Source organism: Rattus norvegicus, chromosome 4 (assembly GCF_036323735.1).
Source record: "Rattus norvegicus strain BN/NHsdMcwi chromosome 4, GRCr8, whole genome shotgun sequence".
Taxonomy (NCBI): Eukaryota; Metazoa; Chordata; class Mammalia; order Rodentia; family Muridae; genus Rattus; species Rattus norvegicus.
This window is the reverse complement of record NC_086022.1, coordinates 106,023,665-106,046,658: the sequence shown is the minus strand read 5'-3', so window position 1 is coordinate 106,046,658 and position 22,994 is coordinate 106,023,665. Positions and strand designations below refer to the sequence as shown.

Below are 22,994 nucleotides of genomic sequence, written 5' to 3'. Positions count from 1 at the left end.
AAAATGCTAGGTTCTACCCAAACTAAACTGTCCATTACTTGTCTGTTGTTGCTTTCTGAGTTATAATGTATAGCGTCTGCCACCCATTGCCACCAATAAAGTTTTCTTTCCCCCCCCCCCCCCCCCCCCCCCCCCCCCCCCCGGAGCTGGGGACTGAACCCAGGGCCTTGCGCTTCCTAGGTAAGCGCTCTACCACTGAGCTAAATCCCCAGCCCCACCAATAAAGTTTTCAACCAGGTCTAAGATAGTCATGGGGGGGTTGGGGATTTAGCTCAGTGGTAGAGCGCTTGCCTAGGAAGCGCAAGGCCCTTGGTTCGGTCCCCAGCTCCGAAAAAAAGAACCAAAAAAAAAATAGTCATGGGTACTTGGTACTGTGCATACACTGGTGTGTGGAGGTCAGAACCTGAGTTATTTACATTTACTACATGAGGTCCTGGTAATGAATATTCATGTCTTAAGTCTTGGGTAATTAGCCCCCTTCCCAATAAGCACCTGTGGCAGAAGCAAGTAGATTCTCAAGTTGAAGGCTCAACAGTTCCCAGGAACAGGTGAAGGGGCTTTTGTGGTGATAGGAATTTAGTTTATTTGCTAGATAAGCATTTTGTTTAGCACTAAAAACATGAGATTTGTTTATCTGTGCCTGGTGGTGATGGTATGTTCCTTAAATCCTAGTACTTGGAAGGCAAAGATGAACATAATATAGTTCATCAGTTTCTGGGAGTCTAAGAAAAGTGGCACATGTATCTATCCCAGCATTGAAGAGATTGAGTTAACATGGGCAAACCCTTATCTCAAGCTTTTAGATGCTTGTTTGCTCAAGACAGGAACCAGAGAGATTGCTCAATGGAGTGGTAAGAACCAGGACAAATGGGAATTCAAGGTAATCTGAGACCATCTCAGAAGTGCTCAACTACATAGATGTACTTGTGAGATCTGAAAAACTAGGGCCTAGTATTTGAGAATACTGGGTACATGAACACTGCCAGGGAGAATAGAAGGAAATGAGTAAGCATGGGATAAGCATATGAACTAAGTGCTGAAGTAATTCTTCAGTGCTAGGCCTCCCAGAACTACTAAATTGCAAAGCCACTTTCCTGGCAATACTGTACAATTTCCACCAACTGGGTCTTCTATACTACTGTTTTTGGTTTTTTGTTTTTTGTTTTTTTTTCTTCAGAGCTGGGGACCGAACCCAGGGCCTTGCGCTTCCTAGGCAAGCGCTCTACCACTGAGCTAAATCCCCAACCCCTTCTATACTATTAACTTCCAGCACTGAAAATCAGACCCGAGGACTTCATACATGGGAGACTAGTTTTATCAACTGAGCTCCATCGTTAGTTCCAGGCAGCTTAATTAGTGACATCTCCATTTAATTCATCCCCAACGTTTGGGGTTGGAGGGGGACCTCAGGTAGTAAATCAACATGGAAGGACTGTCTGTACAAGCTACATACTTTGCATGAACCTTGGGTTCATTTTCTTAGCATCATAAAAGTTTGAGAAATATCACACACCAACTAAAAACTTCCTAGTTACTCCAGGCTGGTTAAGGAAATAGCGAAAGGACACAATGCCAGGTTCTATTTCTTAAGGTGAGGAAAGAACATGAGTGCAAACAAGTGTTCTTCCTGTTAGAAAAACGATCAGAGATCCCTATGCAAGGCCATCAGTAGTCTATTACAATACCTTGTATGCATTAAGCTAGACTTAGTTTCCCCATTCTCAGGCCTAACCTGTGCAACTGAAAGACCCTACCTTGGTCTATAACTAGATTCCAAAATAAAGGGTGAAGGAATAGAGGGACAGTAGAGATTTAAAAAAATTGAATAGGGGCTGGAGAAATGGCTCAGCAGTTAAGAGCACTGACTGCTCTTCCAGAGGTCCTGAGTTCAAATCCCAGCAACCACATGGTGGCTCACAACCATCTGTAATTGGATCTGATGACCCCTTCTGGTGTGTCTGAAGACAGCTACAGTGTACTTAAATAGAATAAATCTTTAAAAAAAAAAAGGATGAATAGAAGAGGTGATGGTAGCCAGAACATGTCAAATACAGAGGAGAATGCTAGCAAACCATTGAACTGAGAGTGGGGGTCCCAGTTGGAGGAATTAGAGATAAAGGAGCTGAAGGGTCTTGCAACTCCATAATGACAAAACCAACCAGAGCTCCCAGAGACTAAACCACTACCCAAAGAGTACACATGTACTGACCCATGGCTTCTGCTGCCTATGTAGCAAAGGATAGCCTTACTGGGCACCAATGGGAGGAGAGAGCCCTTGGTCCATCCCATCCCTCCCATGTAGGGGAATGTGGGGAGGAGGGGTGGGGATGGGGGCTTAAGTCCAGGAAACCTGGAAAAGGCATAACATTTGAAATGGAAATAAAAAAATTCAATAAGATGTGACAAATATAAGGAAACAGAAAACCTCAAGGCTTATGACTCAGCCATGGCTTAGTTACCATTCACTAAGCTGATTTATACAAAAGTAAGCCATCTGGCTTCCCTATTTAGTAGTAGTATTCTGATGCCAGTGGTGCTGAAAAAACTTGCTGGCTACAAATAGGAATGAATTATAAGAACTACCTTGTGGGTTTATTAGTACCTGATCACCCTAGTTACTCGGAATTGACTTGAGTTCTATATTGCTTTACCTCTACTGTGAATTTGAAAATTCTAAAAGCAGGGTACAGGACCTTAAATCCAATAGATTTCAAACTGTCAACTCACTCCTAGATGCCTTTAGATAAATTTTATGTGCTTTCCTTTCTTCAAAGAAAAAAGTCAATGCTTAAAGTACGTCTGTTAATTCAGGTACACTGCTTCAAAGAGTACAAAGCACACAGCAAGCACATGGGTTCAGCTCTATTCATTGTGGTAAAATTCCTTTTCCTAGAGAGCAACTCGACTTAAAAACGACTATTATGGGGTTGGGGAGAAGGCCCTGGGTTCGGTCCCCAGCTCTGAAAAGAAAAAAGAAAAAAAAATGACTATTATAAGCCAGGTAGTGATGTCCCATTCCTTTAATCCCAGGAGGCAGAGGCTGGTAAATCTGTCAGCAAGGCCAGTCTTGTCTACACAGAGAAATCCTGTATAAAAACTAAAAGCACCTCAAATCTTGGGATTCAAATTCTTCTCTTTTACCTTGGATCCTGTAAGCTATAATTTTAAAAAACTTAAAAGGGGGTAAAATGTAAAGGGAAAAACAACTAAGTCTGGAGATATATATGTAATGACAAAACAGGCTGAAACAGGGACCACCATGAGCTTGAGGCCAGCCTGGGCTGTACTGTGAAAGCCTCTCTCAAAATCATTTCTCTCCCAAAAACTGTCCTTTGCACAGACAATAAGCCTGTAACAGCCTTCCCCCGTAGCTGCACAGCATCTGGACTCCTCAGAGCTCAGAGTGAACATGCTCAGAATCTGGCTCTGAAGGATGAGGATCGGAAGAATCTGTGTTTGAAGCACTTGACTCATCAACTGGTTCAAATGGTCGCAAGTTTGCATATGTCACCTCTTGGGCTAATTGCTCTAGGGAAGGGCGGCCAAATAGCAGGTTTCGAAGTGAAATTCGAGTCATCAGGAAGCTGAAAGAGAAGTAAACACCCCACTCCAACCAAAGTCCTCAGGAAACATTTGTCTTAGACCCCTTCTCCTGGGGGCATAGACAAACTACCCAAAACAGCCTTCCACATCCCAACTGCAATCAGACCATACTCTGAACCCTGACAAGGTTCTAGGGTAAAACAAATAGCCATGGAAAGGCTAAGATAAACAGAGGCAGAAGCAAGGTGAAGAGGAAAAGATCCCTAAGATCTGTCACACTAGACACCTGATGGCAATGGCAAACACTCCTGTGACTGAAACCTACCTGCGTCGAAAGACATACAGCTTCCGCAGCACAAAGCGGAGGAAGCGCTCATGCAAAGGGCTATTTCGCCTTCGTTCAATTTCTTGGAGCTTCCTCTGCCGTCTCAGAAAGGTTTGGACCAGAGGTGTTGGCTCAGGGCCCCCTTTTACTTCCCCTTCCAAAAGAGGCTGAAGTTCTGGAGGCAGGGGCCCTGTTTCTGTAAGAAGACAGCAAAATGGATCCAATGAGAAGGACCACTCTCATTCAGAAAGCCCACTTCCATCAACTTTGCGTACATGCTTCGATCCTATAACCCTGACTTCTAAAACCAGGTTCTCTCTCTCTGTCCAAACCTTCATGCACTCACCACTTCCGTTCTCCACCTTCTCCTTTAATTCTTGCAGATATGCTAGGTCTTGCTCCAGTGCGACCTCTGTAGTGTTGACATAGACGTACATGTAGCAGGAAGGACTAGATGATACAGTATAGACTTTATGGTACTCTCCAGCAGGCAACTGGCAAGGGAACACAGGACACAGTCCATTCTAACTTCCCTAGTTAGGCTATGGCCTCCCTACTCTAATCCTGCTGGTGATCTCTTTTCCTGTGCCTTGGGAGTCTGAGTTCCAGCCTCACTGTGTAGTCCAGGCTGGCCTGGAGTTCTGTCTTTCTGCCTCAGCCTCCCAAGCCCTGAAATTGACAGACATATGGTGCCCTAAGGAAGCCCTTGCTTTCTGAGCCTCCATTACACCACAGCACTGGTGGAGGGTTTTTTTGATTGTAATAAATGAACCCTGCTCACCTAAATTTCTAAAGTTCTTACTTTGTGGTACTAAATCCCCAGCCCCGCTATCACTGCTAACCCCAGAAAATACCTGCATTTTCTCTCCTTCTCGAAGAGTCTGGTTTTTCTGTTCTGCCACCAATTCCACAGTGACTTCTCCCTGCAGCAGCTGGATGCTGGTGTTGCCCAGGTCTTCACTCACAAAATTCTCCAAGTGAAGCCCTGCCAGGAGCGAGAGCGTTCACCATCCACCCCACCTCACCAGCTCAGCACAGCACACCTTTACCACCATCACTTCTGAGTCCCCTCCCTACCCCAGCATGTGCAATGCCTCTGTGGTCAAGGAAGCCAAAGAAAGAAAGCAACATCTCCCCTGGCTTTCCCCCATACCAGGGAAATCTGCAATGAAGACCACCTCAGTGTGGTTGTCCAGACTGCTCTTAATGTCTTGTAACTTGGTCCTCCAGGGAGATAAGTCCATCAAGAGTGGCTGCACCCAAGGCGTGCGCCGGAAGGGGGACCACACGGCCTGCACGATGTCCACGCGAGGGTCAAAAAGCCTTAAAAAAGGAGACTATGTTCTGAGGAGGCAACGGCCACCCACCCACCAGGCTTCTGGTTCTGCTCCTTTCATCACTGAACCCACTGAGGGAATAAGATTTCCCAAAAGGAGAAAGGCCTGTTTGTCAGATGTTATTACCAGTCCGTGGCAGAGGGGAGGGGAAAGAATGTGAGTTAGTGGCCACCTGAGGAGAAGGCAGTGTTAACAGTGTCTGAAAGAACAGTTCACTTTTCTCCAGGACGATGGTGCTCCCTGCTGGCCCACAACCAGATCAACCCCGACATGCACTACACAGAGAGAGCCTCATAAAAAGCAGACAACTGGGAGACTTCAGCTTTTCATCTTGGCAAAAAGAACTGTGCTTCATCTTCCCGTCTCTGCTCCCCTTGCCCACCTCTGCTGGAAGCGGTCATTGATGGAGACCCAGATATCAAAGTAGATCTGGGGCTCAGTGACATTGTACTTGGGAAGCAGGAGGCTCAGGCAAGTGGCATATTGCTTCAGCATGTCTGCATGGTCCTTCCAGCGCCGGCTCTGTGTGAATACCTGCCCCAAACCCCCATATTAGTCCCACTTTGTCACTGTCAACCTCCAAGACATGCACTGCCATTAACATAAGCATATCTGCCTGCTGCCTAAATTGACCAGGAGGGGAAAAAAGGAAGCTGTCTTCAGTAGTGAACTTTTCATTGCTAAATATTTACTTACCTTTCCAAAGCATAATCTTAACTCAAAACAATGTCAAACTGTTTCATACCTATCCACAGAGTGAGTGAGTGAGTGTGTGTGTGTGTGTGTGTGTTTATAAAAAAGTTCAGGGGTTGGGGATTTAGCTCAGTGGTAGAGTGCTTGCCTAGCAAGACAAGGCCCTGGGTTCGGTCCCCAGCTCCGAAAAAAAGAGCCAAAAAAAAAAAAAAAAAAAAAAAAAAAAAAGTTCAGCACCAGACATAATGGCTGAAACAGGACCAGCCTGGGATATATAGAAATATCCTGACTTATTAATTAAAAATAGGGTCTGGGGGCTGGAGAGATGGCTCAGAGGTTAAGAGCACTGAATGCTCTTCCATCGGACTTGAGTTCAATTCCCAGCAACCACATGGTGGCTCACAACCATCTGTAATGGGATCCGATGCCCTCTTCTGGTGTGTCTGAAGACAGCTCTGTGTGTACTCATATACATTAAATAATAAATAAATCTTAAAAAAATTATTAAAAAAAAAATAGGGTCTGGTGAGATGGTTCACCAGGTTAAAATACTTGCCATGAAACCCTGATGACTTGAGTTAAATTATCAGAACTCACAAAGTTGTAGAAAGAACTCCACAAGGTTGTCTTTACGTGTCTGTCACACACACTCACACACACACACACACACACACACACACACACACACAAATTTTTTAAAAATTATGAAAAGTTCAGGGATGAGGATGTAGCTCACTGTTAAAGTATGTGCTCAAATATGTGCTAGGCCCTGGGTCCAGCACAAAAGAAAGAAAGAAAGAAAGAAAGAAAGAAAGAAAGAAAAAAGAAAGAAAGAAGGTTCCATCTGGTTTTAGAGAAAGTGCAGAGACCCAGATTTGTTTTACTTTATGGTGTAGGACCAAATAAGGTCCCAAAGCCCAGGGGGCTCTGAAGAACCGGCAGCATCAGATGTCTCACCCCAGGGTTAAGGTAGCCCAGCTCTCCAGTGAGGCCATCACGGTAGGTGATCTTTACATGCTGGTGGGAGCGGGAGTGCACCATCATGTCCCAGGAATAGCCATACAGCCCATTCGTCCAGTTGTTGTAACCCTGGGAAGGCAGAGCACACAGCATCGGCTTGATGCTTCTCAAGCCAGCCTCACCCCCCAAGAAGAAGACTACAGAACCAAGCCCTTCCTTCCCTAACCCTGCCACGTCTGCCATGTCTGAGCCCAGCCTCAGTGGCAAGTGTAAGGATCCTACGAACCTGCGTGAGGAAATGGGAATAGGGCAGGAAGAGCTGCTCCAGAAGGTAGAGCAGGGTGAAGACAGCTCCCAGATGGTGGCGTAGGCCTGGCTTTTGACCAGCTTTCGCCCGGGCCCTCTTATACACACAGGAAGCACTAGGCCGAGGAGCAGCTTTGGCAGGCAGCAGCTCTTGCAGCCTTTTCGGGCATCGGGCTACCAGCTTCCGAGGCCATTCAGCTGAGCAGAAGAGAGGGCTGCTGGCCAGCATGACATAGGGGAACATACCTAGGAGAGTAGAAGGAAACAGCAGTGTGGTCAACACCAGTCACACTCCCTACCACCACCCCTTATGGATACCTCTGAAGTATTTTACTTTAATGGAATTTTGTCTTTGTTTTCTTGAGACAGTCTCATGTAGCCTAGGCTGGCCTAGAATATGTAGCCTCGACCTAACCCTTCTCACTCTACTTCTTAAGTGCTGGGACTAGAGGTGAATACCATCCCAAAGTGGTTTTCTGTGACAATGGGGATGGAACTCAGGTCTTTGTGCATTCTAGGGAAGCACTGTAGCAGCTGGGCCGCATCCTGGACCTAAAAGAAATGCTTCACTCTTCCTCCCACAGACCCTCCCTATGCAGCACGCTGCACCCAGAGCTCCCACTTCACAGTGACTACGCAGGATCAGACAGCTCCTGCACCCAGCACCACCTCCTGCCTGCAGACCACCGTCCCCCATTGTTTCCCACAGCCCTGCAGTCACCGCTCCGGTCACCGCTCCCTACCAGCTGCCAGCACTGACCTATACTGAAGAGCTGCGAGTTCATGCAGTGAAAGTAGGACACGAAGACGAGGCCAATGGGTCTGGAGGCATCGAAGAAGAGCAGGAAGCCAGCCGAGAGGTCAAGGAGAAGCCCACACCAGTGTACCACCAGCAGGCTTGTCAGCTCCTCCGACAACACTAGCCTGCAGTGACAGGGACAAAAGGCCAGGGCCAGTCAGCTGGATCACCCAGTAGCCAGAGCACAACAAGCATCAGGTGCTTCATCGACCTGTCCCTGACAAAGGACCTGCCCACCAGTGGGGTACAGCTAAGCCATATGCAGCCACGAGAATGTCCTACACTGGACATTCCAACCCCTTGACATTTTCAGGCGTCCATTTTTTTCTCCAACATCCCCTGTACACAGAGTAAGGCCCAATCTCCTGGGATAAAGCTGATTGGAAAGTATGTTGGAGGAAGCTGGCTCCTCATGGACATCATAGAGCAGAAGCATGAAAAGGTGAGCTGGGGCACGGCACACAGGGCTTGCCTAGCACGCATGAGTGATAGGTCTGCTCCCCAGTGTTCCACAAAACGGGGTGTGGTGCACACCTGTAACCCTAACACTTGGGAGGCAGCGTAGGAAGATCAGAAAGTTCAAGGTCATCCTCAGGGAGCTGGAGGCTCCCCTGGGAGAGATGATACCTTTTCTCAAAAGAAAAAGAACAGGCTCATTTTTAAGTTTGACTGTTTTGCGCTGGTGGCGTGGTTAAATACTAAGCCTAGAAATCTGAGTTTGATCTCTGGCCCCCACGAGGTGGAAGCAGAGAAGCAACTCTTACACACTGTCCTCTGCCTCCACACACAGGCCATGGCACATGTGTGTAAATGTGTCTATAAACAATACAGATAGAGACATGTAAAAATGAAAATGTGAAAAAGAGCGACTGGTTGAATAACAGGTCAAAGTTCAGAGTGTGGGAAAGAACAAATGAGGAAGACTCGGGAGGAGGGAAAGATCATAGATGATGCTTTGTCAAACTGTCTGCCCACAGAAGACTGCAGCCACACTGCCTTTAATCCTAGCAGAGGCAGAGGAGCACTGAGTTCGAGGCCAGCGAGGTCTACATAGTTAAAGTCCACACCAGCCAGGGCTACATAGTGAGACCCGGTCTACAAAAAATTAAAAAGCAAGAAAAAAAAGAAAAAGAGTTGGATCAGGGCTGGGGTGCTTGTTTTATATGCATGAGACCCCAGGTTCAATCCCCAGTACTGACAAAAAATGATAAAAAAAAAATTAAAAGGAAAGAGCAAGAGATGGCTCAGCGGTTAAGAGCACTGACTGCTCTTCCAGAGGTCCTGAGTTCAATTCCCAGCAACCACATGGTGGCTCACAACCATCTGTAATGAGATCTGATGCCCTCTTCAGGTATGTCTGAAGACAGCTAATAGTGTACTTATATGTAATAAATAAATAAATCTTTAAAAAATCTAAAAGGAAAAGGGTTGACAAGGCAAGGACACAAGCAGTTCCCACTGCACCCAAGGTAACTATGCTGGGTGCTGCTGGGTGCTGCTAGGTGCTGCTGGGTGCTGCTGGGTACTCCTGGGTGCTGACCAAGTGTACTGCTACTGTCGACTTGCACAAGCTGAAGTCATCAAGAAAGAGAAAACCTTAACTGAGGGATTGCCTCCAACATTCTGCCTATCAGAAAGTCTTTGGAGGTATTTTCTTGATTAATGAGTGATGTGGGAGGACTCAGTCAACCAGGCACAGTGTCGTGGGCGGTGCCGGGTGATATAAAAAAGCAGGGTGACACGGCCGGAGAAATGAGCCAACAGTTAAGATTACTGGATGCGGGGTTGGGAATTTAGCTCAGTGGTAGAGCGCTTGCCTAGCAAGCGCAAGGCCCTGGGTTCGGTCCCCAGCTCTGAAAAAAAGAAAAAAAAAAAAAAAGATTACTGGATGCTCTTCTAGAGGACCCAGGCTTGAATCCCAGCACCCACCTGGTGACTCAAAACTGTGACTCCAGTCCCAGAGAATCTAACGCCCTCTTCTAGACTCCATGAACATCAGGTACACACGTGGTGCACAGACATACATGCAGGCAAAAGAGTTACACACATAAATAAAATTAATTTTTTCTTTTTAAAACAGAAAAAAGTGAGCAAGCCAGTATGCAGCACTCCTCCATGGCCCCTGCATCAGTTCCTGCCTCCAGATTCCTGCTCTGCTGAGTTCCTGCCCGGGTTTCCCACGAAGATGGCCAAGGATTGGGATGGACTGGATGTGTGCCCAAATAAACCTTTTCCTCCAAAAGTTAGTTTTGGTCATGGTCTTATCATAGCAAGTGAAAGTTTAATGCTTTCAATTAATTAATTAATTAAGTCACCTAATTCTGATTCCTTTCTCTTTCTGACCATCTACAGCACAGAATCTCCAAGATGCAGTTAGGCCTCCATCTTTCAATATCATTACTCCGTATTTGGCTGAGTAAGGAGGTAAGGCAAAAGTCAGACACATGTTACACAGACCTGACAAATGAGTCACCCACTCAGTGACTGCCCCAGAATGACCTCTGTGCTGACTACTCACTTGAAGGGACTAAAAAGCCAGTGCCGGGACAAATGCTCCATGGAGTAGCCCTCAACCCAGTCAGCATCCAGCTTTTTCACACCCGCAATGAAATACACAATGAAGATCTGCAAACAAAAATGCAGCATGAATGTTTATGCAAACAAAGAACCCGTCTTTCTGCAGGAAGGCTGCGATTAAAGGCACTTGTTGCTCTAGCAGAGGACCGAGGTTTGGTTCCCAGCACCCACATGAGGCAGCTCAGAACTTCCTGTAACTCCGGTTCCAGGGCACCTTTGTCTGGTCTCTGTAGGCACTGTATGCACGTGATATACATGTAGACAAGCAGACATATGCACACACACACTAATAATAATATTTTTTAAGATTAGGTCTCACTATATAGTCCTGGCTAGCCTATTTCCTGAGTACTGAGATTAAAAGTGTGTGTAACCATGCCTGGCTATATAAATAAATAATTCTTAAAAACAAGGAAGAATAGCTGGGCAGCAGTAGTGGCATAAGTCTTTGATCCTAGCATTCGAGAGGCAGAGCAGGTGAATCTTTGAGTCTGAGGCCAGCCTGGTCTACAGCGTGAGTTTCAGGACATCCAGAGCTACAGAGAGAAAGCCTGTATCAAAACAACAAACAAACAAACATCACAAACCAAAGTAAGAATGTAGGGAGGCAGAGGGCCTCTGACCACTGCTGACCATAACAGCTCACAGGGAGCCCCTTCTCCATTTTGAAATCCTGTACCTTGGCTGGAAGGTGCACAGTGGGTAAAGCATTCTCCACAAATGCATGAGGGCCCAAGGTTAATTCTCAGGACCCAGGTAAAGTAAAGCAAAGTACTATGTATCTGTTCCTACAGCTCCTAAAGTGAGACAGACACAGGGGAGTCCCTAGAATCTCATAGGGCAGCCTCAAACCAAAAATGTAGACTCTGTGCATTTTGTAGACAAAAACGTAAATCAAGGTGGAAGGTACACACGTATGTGTACACACACACACACACACACACACACACACACACACACACACACTTCCATACCTGGCCACGCAGGACTGTGTAGTTCCAAAGGGGCACGTGAGCATTCTTCTTTTGGGCACTCAGCAGGCCATCCACAGACCTATAAAAAGGAGGTAAAAACATCAAGAAAGGCCTCTTAGTCCAGCCACATTCCTGCCCTACAGTTAGGGCAGTCCTGTCTACCTTGGAAATAGCTCTCGTGCTCTCCCTGATTCTCTAAGCTATTCTGAGGCCCTCTTGAAACACATGAGTAAATTTTCCCAAGACGTTATATCGAGAAGGGAGTCTCTCATATCACAGATTGCCCTCAAACTCACCAGGTAGCTGAAACTAGCCTTGAACTCCCGATCTCCCTGCCTCGACTTCCCAAGAGCTAGACTTACAGGGGTGTGCACTGGAATGAGTGCACGGCAACAGTGATCACTATTAAGGCCATGAGAGAACTCTACTACAGATGCTCTGTACCTTATAAGGTATTATCCCAATAAACCCATTACAAGCTGAAAATAGCCTTAATTTAAAATGTATTTGATATACATAACCTACTAAATATCACACATGGCCTATACACTATGTTAAATGCGCTCAGAGAAAATTACAATAGCCCACAGTTGGGCAAAATCATCCAGGACAAGGCCTACTTTCTAATAAAGGGTTGACTATTTTAGTGAATACTATGCCAACTAAGTAAGTAGATATGCTCTTGCCACTCTAGCTCTCATCACTCTAGCTCTCACCACCTCTAGCTCTCACCACCAACCCTGAAGTTGAACCATTAAGTCAGAGACTGTCTATCGTAAGTCATAAGAATAAAAACTTCAGAGTTTGGAGCCAGTATTATCTAGATGCAATGAGAGCCTGACCCAAAACAATGCACACATACAGCGTTTTCTACTAGCTCACTCTTCAGTGGGTCCCAGTGAATCAGATCAAGTTCAGAGTTACACTAGAAGTGACACGAAGGAACAAATTTCAGAGAGTTTGAAAAACCTACAGGGGTGGGCGGGAGAAATGCCTCAGGTAGGCAATCAGGTCAATTCCTGAAGCCCACAAAAAGGTGGGTTATCTTCTGACCTCTACGCAGGGACCACGGCATGTACACCCTTGTTCCCCTGTATCATGTGCTCCCAACCCAACGCAGTAATAACACATTCAATTAAAGAAGAATGCACTGGGCGTGGTACACACACTCAGGAGGCAGAGCAATCAGATCCCCATGATAATAAACTCATGGCCAGCCTGGGCTACACAGCAAGTTCTAGGACTACATAGTAAGACTGTGTCTTAAAAAAAAAGATATCAACAATAAAATCACAGACCAGGGGACTGGAGAGATAGATGCTGCTCTTTTACAGGACCTAGGTTCAAGTCCCAGCACTCACGAGGCAGCTCACAACTGCCTGTTAACTCCAGTTCCAGGAAACCCAGTGCCATATTCTGACCCCCACAGGCACCAGGCACACACATACACACAGGTGAGCTAAATATACATACACATGAAATAAAATTAAAACACACACATGAAGATTCATACACATATGCATATATACATGCAAATATACATACACAGTGCAATATCTTTTTTATTTTGAATTGGCATTTTAAGACAAGGTCTTACTTTATCGTCTAGACTGGTCTGGAAGTTACCATGTAACCCAAGCTACATTCCTTATGTCTCTGCCTGCGAGTAAAGGTGTGCACTATCACATTCAGCTATACAGTATAAGACAATAAAAACAAAACAAAGAGGGTGGGGATGGGGAAGCCGCCAGAGACTCTGAGCACTTGCCTAGCATGTGTAGGGCCCCGAGTTTGATCCCCACCTTCACAGGGGTAAAAAATGAAAAATAAACTTAAATACTCCTCAGCAAAACAGTGCAGAGCACAAACTAACATTTATAAAATTGGACGCCAGGATCCAGTGCTAGAGGACTCTTGACTTTAAATTTTATCCTGAGAGAGAATGGAGAAGACAGGCTACTAACACCAGATTTCCTGAGGCAGAAACCAGGCAGGTTGTGAAAAAGTTAGGGAGAGTGTAGCTGCCACCGTGGTCAAAAGCAAGGACAACCAAGCCCCATTTGTCTGCTCCCTGCTGTGTGAACATAGCCATATTCTTTATTTCCCCAGGACTCACTTCTTCAGCTCCAGGGAGCTCACATATATTCGTTTTGAATCGAGGTCTCATTTTATGTGAGACCCAGGCTGGCCACCTTGTGCAGGGAATAAGCACCTAAACCTGACTCTTTACAGGGTTTTGATGAGGAAAAAAGTGTAAATACGCCTGCTATATACAAAGCCCTGAGTTTAAGGTAACTTTTCAAAATGTCTGAAAGTCACAGAAATGGAACTGGGAGGTGAGAGATGCCTGACAAAGCAACCTCTTAATTCTCTACGGTCAAAGTGAGAGAGCCTGAATTGGTTTCAAGTTTGACGAAGGCAAGGACTGGGGACGGGGCATGTAGCCTGGTAGTGGTGGACGTGCTCAGCACGCAGGAAGTCAGGAGCAATCCCCAGCCCAGGTGCACACATTCGGAGCTTTATGGGAGAGACTTATGTGCCTCAGTGGTGAACCACCTCCATCTAGCTCACTGTGGCCCCAACACCCCAACTCACTCGACAGTGGGAACAATGTCCTTAAGGTCTCGGGCCCCACCACCCTTGCTCCAAGTCTTGTCCCCACCTCCCCTGACAGATGGTCACCTAGGCCAGAGATGGAGTGGGTTACTTTCTCCTAGGACAGCACTGCAGAGCAACCCTGCTGGCCCCTGTCCTTTTGGTTTCTGCTATCATTTCCACCTCACAGCAACTTCTGTGTTTGGCTATAATTCTGCCTCTCTGGGCTCACACACAGAAAGTAAAGTCTGCACCCCTGGAGTATCTGAAAACAGCTATGTTTGGCTTTAGTCTTCTCAGGAGTGGATCTATCAGGGTACCTGGAGAGATAGGAAAACAGTGAAGGTGTGGGATGGACACTTTCCTATGTCCCTGCAATCTGCCAACTTGCTGGTCCGTCCCCTTCCCAAATCCATCCAAGGCAGGCAGCTGAGCAGGGAAGGGCGCTTACCATCAAGCCTACTGGCGTGAACTGGACACCCCCCCCCAGAACCTATAGGGAAGGAGAGAACAGGCTCCCCCAAATCCATCCAACCATACTTTGCAAAACTTGGTTAAAAATATGTCTATTGAGCCAGCATGATGGCTCACACCTGTAATTCCAGCACTCGGGAGGCTAGTACAGAACGGCAAGTTCAAGGCCAGCCTAGACTACACAGTGAGTTCTAGACCAGCCTGAGATACAGGAATACAAAGCCCACCTCCTCCTTCCCCAAAAACCAAAACACCAATAAAAATTGTGCCCATGGGACAATTTCTAGGCCTTCCCTGGGCCCCAATCTCTCTGTAAGCACCCTGACCAGACACACCTTCCCTCTCTTTCCCGAGGCTCTACGTACCAGTAGTGGTTTGCATCCATGAATGTCAACTGAAAGGCCAACAAACCATACAGATAGGAGTGATTGTTCCACGATGTCTTGTCCAGGAGAAACACGTACCAGTATGGTAGCAGGAATAACACACAGCTTAGCCGGTACCACAGGCCCAGCATCATGCCCAGTGCCCCTGGGGATTTGTGAGGACAGGGTTCAGGTCAAAGTGTCACCATAGGCCCAGCTTCCCTGGGACTGAAATTAAGAAAAGTCAGCAGGCCTTTTACAATCAGGCAGAGAACTAAATGGGAGAAGAGCTGTGGGGTTCGTATGATCCACGGGTGAGCAGCAGGAAACTGAATCGCAGCAGACATGATACAGGCATGCAACGGCTTGGCTCACTAGCATGCTTCCCTGGCTCAGACTCCCAGCACCCAGCTCCCCTCACCCAGAAACATGATGGTGTAGACGAGATACATCCAGTCAAGTGGCAGTGGGCGCAAGGCATCCAGCAAGGGGAAGCGGCACACATCCAGCCCATCCAAGTATTTTCGGTCCAGGGAGCTAAGGCCCCGTTCCTGGGGGATGTCCAGCAGCATCAAGAATGCTATAAAGGCAGGCAGGAGAAGACAACTGTTAGACATCCACTAAGGAAGCAAGACACAGCTCTAAGCGTGCCCAGCCCCATGCCTGAAGTTTAGGACCAGCCTGGGCTACACAGTAGCAGACCTACTATACGCACTGAGCCTATTTTGTACTAAGCACCATGCTCGTTGAGTGGTGTAACAAATCCTAAAGCTCTGTGGGTCAATTCACACCCGTAACAATCACGGTCAGGGGGCTGGGGATTTAGCTCAGAGCGCTTACCTAGGAAGCGCAAGGCCCTGGGTTTGGTCCCCAGCTCCGAAAAAAAAGAACCAAAAAAAAAAAAAAAAAAATCACGCTCAGACCCTGTGCTGGCGTGCAGAGGTTGGAGGGGTCCCCAACTGAGCAGCCATAAGGACTGCAGTTCAATCCCGGCATTCACATAACAAGCTGGGAATCCTGAACACATCTTTAATGGCAGCAGTGAAAGGGGTAGAGGCGGGAGGCTTGTTGGCTCACTGGCTCCCCTGCTGGCTGAAAAACTGCAAGACCCAGGGGCTCAGGCAGAGGTTCTGCCTTATAGAAACTAGAGGATTGTGACAGAGGTCATTTTCTGGCATCTGTGCTCGTGTTCAGGCTTCTACCTGCTCACACACATGTGCATATAATCACAAACACACACACACACACACACACACACACACACACACACGCAAATATACATATGTGTGATAATTATATCTATAACACTAATAAATAAATCTTAAAAAAAAAACTTCACAAGCCAGGGTTCCTAATACACCTTCAGTCTGGCACTAGAGAGGTAGAGGCAAGCAGATCTCTGTGAGTTCTAGGTCAACCTGGTCTACATAGTGAATTGCAGGGCCATCCAGGGCTGTACATCCAGGACAGTGAGACCCTGTCTCAAAAAATAAAAACAAACAACAAACAAGACAAACAATAACAAAATCTCCCAGGGTAGCAGATAGGAGTAAATAAGACCTAGATATAAAACACTATAGAAACGTAGGGTTCAAGTAGTTACATCATAAAGATACACCCTACTGAGCTGTAAAAAGTGTTCCAGGGGGACCTTCCTAACATTTTTTTTTTAACCTCCTGACACACCCAGGAAAGCAGTGGTATTTGGTCAACACACTAAGACAAATACGGGACACTCAGGTCTGGAAACCAACTTAGGTTCAGGCAGGATTTCTCAATCCCGGGAGCAGCGCATTAGCCAGCCGGTTAATTATCTCTAGGGATATTTACCCATTCCTTACAAGACATCTAGTGTAACCCGGTACCAGCACAAACTCCAGCAACCACCTATCTCTTCTCTCCTCCAAAAGTCCTGACAGCTAAAAAGGTCTCCCGGTTGCAAAATGGCCCAGCTGGAAACTACTGGACTTTAAAGCACATCTTGGCACATCTGCGACCCAGTGAGTTGTTACCCTGGCTGTTTCTATGAATTGCTTAGTGTAGCTTCTGGGCAGCTTCTTCGTGACACAAACAAAATGTGCCCCTTGTCAGGTGTGACGGCGTTTGTAATCCCAGCATTCAAGAAGCAAGAGGAGCACTTAAGAGGCCAGACAGGCCTGGTCCACGTAAGGAGACCATTTCCAAAGCCAAAGAGAGCTGGGGAGATTACTCAGTTGGTAAAAAATCAAAGTTCTTGCCGCGAGTGTGAGGGGCTGAGTTCAGATCACTGGCAATCAACGTCCAAAGCCTGGCATGGCAGCTGTCAGTCAGTCTCCACGCAGTGGAGGCTGAGACGGGATGGCTTGCTGGCCAGCCAGTCCACCTCAACTGGTGAGCTCCAGGTTAAGGACAGAGAGACCCCATCTCAAAAAACAAGATGGACAGTGGCTAAGGAAGACAGCTGACACTGACCTCTGACCTAAACACACCATACACAAGCATGCGCACATGAGCACACAGGCATGCGCACGCAGGCATGCACCTGCTCCTCTACTTCCTGTCCAAAGCATTTCTGAACACTAACCCCTAACTGCAGGTGACAAGGCCAGGTATTTCTAAACTTCCAAAGAATCCTTCCATGACTCCAATCCCTTCAGCTCTGAGGAAAAGAGAGCATCGAAGAAGTAACTAAGAAATGGGCAGCTAGAGAGAACAGCTCAGCCGGTAAGGGCATGTAACGGGACCAGAGTTCAATTCCCATCACTTTATTAGGTGGCTCACGACTACCTTCAACTCCAGCTCCAGGGGACCCAACTCCTGGCATACAATCGCACACAGTGCCCTGGTTAATCTCTGCCACCTAAAAACAAGCTAGAGGACCTTAACTGAGGGCCTCGAAGGCCCATAAGCATTGATTTGAGAGGGCACAGCCTACTGCGGGTGGTGCCACCCCCAGGCAGATGATCCCTACTGGTAGAACAAAGCAGGCTGAGCAAGCCATGAGGAGCAAGCCAACAGCAACGTTCCTCCACGGCCTCTTCTTCAGTTCTGGTCTCCAGATTCCTGCCCTGACTTCTCTTCATGATGGACTACAACTGGAAGCTGAAACGAACTCATTCTTTTCCAGGTTGCTTTTCATCATGGTGTTTTTATCACAGTAACAGAAAGCAAACTATCACACACATCCACATAAACAAAATAATCAACGATAGATCTTTAAAAGAAATAAGACGGCATTTAATGTCAACCAAAATGTCCTCATCCAGAAAATGGACTTACCAAAGAGAAAACGGAAGACAGCCAGGTTTGCAGGGTCCGTTGGTCGGTTAAGTAGGGTCACGACACTCTGCCAGCTGGATAAATCTGCCCATTCAAACCCAAAAATTTTCGCCATTCGGCTGCCCTGTTTCAGCCCCGATGTCTGTGCAGGCTTGTTTTTCTGTACTTTATCTACAAACCAAGAATTGGTGTAAATAAGTGCGTAGAATAAACGTAGTCCCTACAGCCTAGGATCTCTACCCCACTGGGTTCTCCCACTTATCCAGCTACTGCCAGCTTCTGGGTTCCAGGCCCTCCTCCAGGATCCTCCTACGATCTCCCAACACAGACCACCATCTCTCTCAATAAGCCCCTTCCCCACTAAGACCACCGTCCCTCTTGCCAACCTCTGCCTACCTGAGGCGGGAGCAGCTCGTGCAGAGCCACGGTGGACAGCCATGACTGCAGGGAATAGGTGAACCTCTCTGCAGCCAGGTCCGAATCAGTGGAACCTCCAGACTTAGACTTGCTGTCTTAGGCTCCGCCTCCTCGACACGTAAGCACTCGCGTTGCCTACCGGAAAGCTCCCTCACTGTCGTGAAGGCCGGAACCGCAGCCCGGCACTCAAGCATGGGGGCGTGGGCTAGGTTTGTGGGCGGGGCGATCCTGACCTGAGACTGAGCCCTTAGGTGGGGAAGGTGCGAGGAGCTTTAGGGATGGGCTGCGCAGGAGCGAAGGAGTTTGCTAAATCTAACCTTGACATTGAAAGAAAGGAGTGTTTTCAGAACTAGTGTCTCTATACTAGCTATACATCACATACTTGAGCTTCAACCTCGACGCCTATTTTGTTGTTTTGAGACAGGATCTCTTTCTGTACCTCTGGCTTTCCTGGAACTCTCCTGTGTAGACCAGACTGTCCTCAAACTTACACAGATCCACCAGCCTCTGCTTTCGGAGTGCTGGGACTAAAAGTACTCACCACCATGTTGGGCTTGTCTCCTTTGAGACAGAACTAGCCTCGAACTCCCAGCAATCCTCCTGCCTCTGTCTCCCACATGCTAGGATTACAAAACTAAAAATTATAGAATTATACTTTCCTAATTTCCTTGTGTTTCCCATCAGGAGTCTCCAGGTTTGAACATCTCGTCCCCGCACCCCCTCCCAAAAAATTCGCGAGCGGACTTTTCCACAGATGTGGGCTGGAAAGTTAAAGTGCACTTGGAAGAACGGTCTATGCTTAAGGCTGGTGCGTCAATACTATCTGTACTTAAAAGAATCCCTATCGGGGCTGGGGATTTAGCTCAGTGGTAGAGCGCTTACCTAGGAAGCGCAAGGCCCTGGGTTCGGTCCCCAGCTCCAAAAAAAAAAAAAAAAAAGAATCCCTATCCTGCTAAGACTGAACCCCCTGTGAACTAGATTGTTGGGGGGAGGGCTGCAATGGGGGGAGGATGGGGAGGGGAACACCCATAAAGAAGGGGAGGGGGAGGGATTAGGGGGATGTTTGCCCGGAAACCGGGAAAGGGAATAACACTCGAAATGTATATAAGAAATACTCAAGTTAATTAAAAAAAAAAAAAGAATCTCTAGATTCTTTTAAGAGATTTTAAGAATTGAAAACAGCAGGCAGGTAAAACAACTGCTGAGGGAGAGATAACTAGCAAGCGCGGTGGGTCCAGCCATTGATTTTTTATTATTATTCTAACTAGTGCTATAGTAAATATCTGTTTCTGCATATTCTAGGATTTTTTCAAGGTCCCCAGGAGGCTGCCCCAACCAGACACCTCCCATGTTCTCTAGTGGTACCCCTGACGCTGGGTAGCTATGGACCCTGACATGGCCCTCAGCAGTAGCTTAGGCTGGGACCTCACCATGCCCCCCCCCGGGGGGTGGGGGGCTGGCCTCTCAGAGGCTACTCTCCAACCCCCAGTTTCATCTCTCCTCATGATGCCAAACTGCTCCACTTCTTTCTCTACCAACTGTCCACCGCATACTTGCCCATTATGGTGGCTTCTGCTGCAGGCTGGTCATGCAGCTGGGGGGCCCTGGGTGACATCCTGTCTGCACTGCCACAGTGTAGTGGCAAGCAGGTATCTGCAGCCTGCCTGTGCTGTGCACAGGAGGGTGGGTCTGTGGGTGACAAGGTTCTGCTCGTCTTCCTCTTCCCTTGCTGCAGAGTGGCGGTAGGCAGGGCTCTGTGTGTCTGTGGCCTGCCTGTGCCTTTGGATACACGATGTGGCGGGTCTCTGTCTTCCTCCTCTCTAGATTTGATTTATGCCGTAGGCATAAAACAGTTTTGGCCACCAAGCCAGGCATCATGCATGTTAGGATGAACAAAGGACTGCTCTGTCCCAGACGACTCCACCAACAAAATTTCTCTGCCCATTGCCAGGGTCGGTTTGGTGTTTTTTTTTTTTTTTTTTTTTTTTGGTTGGTTGGTTGGTTGCGTGTGTGTGTGTGTGTGTGTGTGTGTGTGTGTAAGATGCTGGGGATCAAACCTAAATCCTAGAGTGTTCTAGGCAAGCACTGTACCACTGAGCTACAACACCAACTTTGAAAGGGTTTTGTTTTGTTTTGTTTTTTTTAAGATTTATTTATTTTATTTATACGAGTACACTATGGCTGCCTTCAGACACACCAGAAGAGGTCATCAGATCCCATTACAGATGGTTGTGAACCACCATGTGGTTGCTGGGAATTGAACTCAGGACCCCTGGAAGAGCAGTCAGTGCTCTTAACCAGTAAGCCATCGCTCCAGCCCTGAAGGACTTTTTATGATTTTTTTTAAAGATTTATTCATTTATTATATATAAGTACACTGTAGCTGTCTTCAGATACACCAGAAGAGGGCATCAGATCCCATTACAGATGGTTGTGAGCCACCATGTGGTTGCTGGGAATTGAACTCAGGACCTCTGGAAGAGTAGTCGGGTGCTCTTAACCGCTGAGCCATCTCTCCAGCCCATGATTTATTTTTATTAATGTATATATTTGTGTCTGCAAGCCGTGTGTGTGCAGTGCCCACACGGACCAGAAGAGGGCAGCAGATCCCCTATAGCTGGAGTTAAAATGGGTTGGGAGTTCTGTCTTCCAGAGCTGTTTTGGCAGCTGAGCGTCTCTCCAGCCCCTGTTTTGAATAGCTTTGCATTGAGAATATTTTTAAGCCAGGATCTAGGGATGGAGAGAACAAAACAATTTAGAGCACCTATGGTCTTGGAGAAAAACTGAGTTTAGTTCCTAGGATCCCCATTGGGTGGGTCAGGGCTGTCTTTAACTCCAGTTCCTCAGTGATTCCAGGCCTCTGGCCTCTGGAGGCACCTGCAATCATGTGCACATTTCCCCCACGCAGACACAGACACATAACTAAAAGTAATGTAAAATAAATTTCAAAAAATATACATCAATGCTAACTGTGGTGGTACAAGCCTGTAATCCCAACCCTCAGAAGGGGGAGGCCAAGGTGGAGTTAGGAGTTCAAGGTCATCATCCAGTATGTGGTAAGTTCCGGAGCAGCCTATCTAAAAACCAAACCAAAACAAAGAAAGAAAAGACAACATTATCTAGCATACACATATAGAAAGGGGTGTGGATTATTCAAATGCCATTAAAAAGTTGTCCCATGTTTAGGTGAGTTACATCTGAATTCCAGTAGATCCTGGTCTAGCAGGTCTGAGGCCTTGTATTTAACTCACAAGTACTCTACATTTTTGTGGAACATTAGTACCTTTTCGACCCAACCATTAGGTCCTCAAGAGACAGGCCTTCTCAGAGTCAGACACTTCGCAGCAAAGCTGGTGTGAAATAAGACGGTCTTTCCCCAATGCCCAGATAAGAGCCTGGAAGGATGGCTCATTGGTTAAGAACCCTGGCTGACCCTCCACAGGTCTGATTCCCAGCACCCGCACTGGCTCACACCTCTCACAGTTCTAAAGGCTCTGTTGACTTCTTTCAGCCTGTGTAGGCATGATGCAAAGACATGCACACAGGTCAAACAGTCACACCCAGAAAAAAATTAACTCTATTTTTAAAAAGTTTTGGTTTGACTTTTGAGCACACAGTGAGACATGGTAAAGCCAAGTGAAAAGCACAGACTATGCCTCTGTAACACATTAGTGAGGAACTGGACCTTGAACTGCTCTGTGGGGTCTGCCTAGTATTCCTCCTCCACGATGTCCTTCAAGACCTATTGATCTGTTTTCTTGACAAGTCACAATTGTGAAGCATGATGATAGTTCATAAAAGTCTTATTTCCTTTTGATAAAGCATTTCCCAACAGGCTACTCCTTCCAATCGCCTGAAGCTGCATTATAGCAAAAATTCATCAAGCTAGGTAATGGTGGCGCATACCCTTAGTCCCAGCACTTGGGAGTCAGAGGCAGGAGGATCTCTGTGAGTTCAAAACTGGCCTGGTGGGCTGGAGAGATGGCTCATGGGTTAAGAGCACTGACTGCTCTTCCGGAGGTCCTGAATTCAAATCCCATCAACCACATAGTGGCTCAACCATCTGTAATGGGATCTGATGCCCTCTTCTGGAGAACAGAGTACTCACATACATAAAATAAATAAATCTTACAACAACAACAATAACAAAAAAAACAAAAACAAAAACAGCCTGGTTTACAGAGTGAGTTCCAGCCAGGGCTACACAGAGAAATCCTGTCTCAAAAAAAACCAACCAAACAAACAAAACCCCACAGTTACGGTGACATTTGTCTTGACATCATAAAGTCAGTGTTCTTCTGTTTTAACTATATTTTAAACGTGTGGGGGGGTGAGGGGTGTGTGTGTGTGTGTGTGTGTGTGTGGTGTGTG

At 46.9% G+C, this 22,994-nt stretch overlaps 1 protein-coding gene and 1 long non-coding RNA gene across 5 annotated transcripts; one reads left to right on the top strand and one right to left on the bottom strand.

The window, feature by feature from the left end:
- Window positions 1–3,005: 3,005 nt before the first annotated feature.
- On the bottom strand, window positions 3,006–18,741 carry Ggcx (gamma-glutamyl carboxylase). 3 transcript variants are annotated; one of them, NM_031756.1, is given in 15 exon segments: window positions 3,006–3,584; window positions 3,869–4,064; window positions 4,215–4,362; window positions 4,723–4,853; window positions 5,022–5,191; window positions 5,588–5,739; window positions 6,856–6,987; window positions 7,145–7,410; window positions 7,925–8,088; window positions 10,482–10,588; window positions 11,515–11,593; window positions 14,949–15,114; window positions 15,370–15,528; window positions 18,207–18,377; window positions 18,603–18,720. In NM_031756.1, coding segments are annotated over 15 exon segments (2,277 nt in total). In that variant the 5' UTR covers window positions 18,646–18,720; the 3' UTR covers window positions 3,006–3,391.
- On the top strand, window positions 8,088–15,529 carry LOC134486591 (uncharacterized). 2 transcript variants are annotated; one of them, XR_010065829.1, is made up of 3 exons: window positions 8,088–8,405; window positions 10,044–10,205; window positions 10,316–15,529. It is a non-coding gene; the product is annotated as an uncharacterized LOC134486591 (long non-coding RNA). The 2 variants fall into 2 exon arrangements; XR_010065828.1 differs by having other exon boundaries at window positions 10,044–15,529.
- Window positions 18,742–22,994: the final 4,253 nt, after the last annotated feature.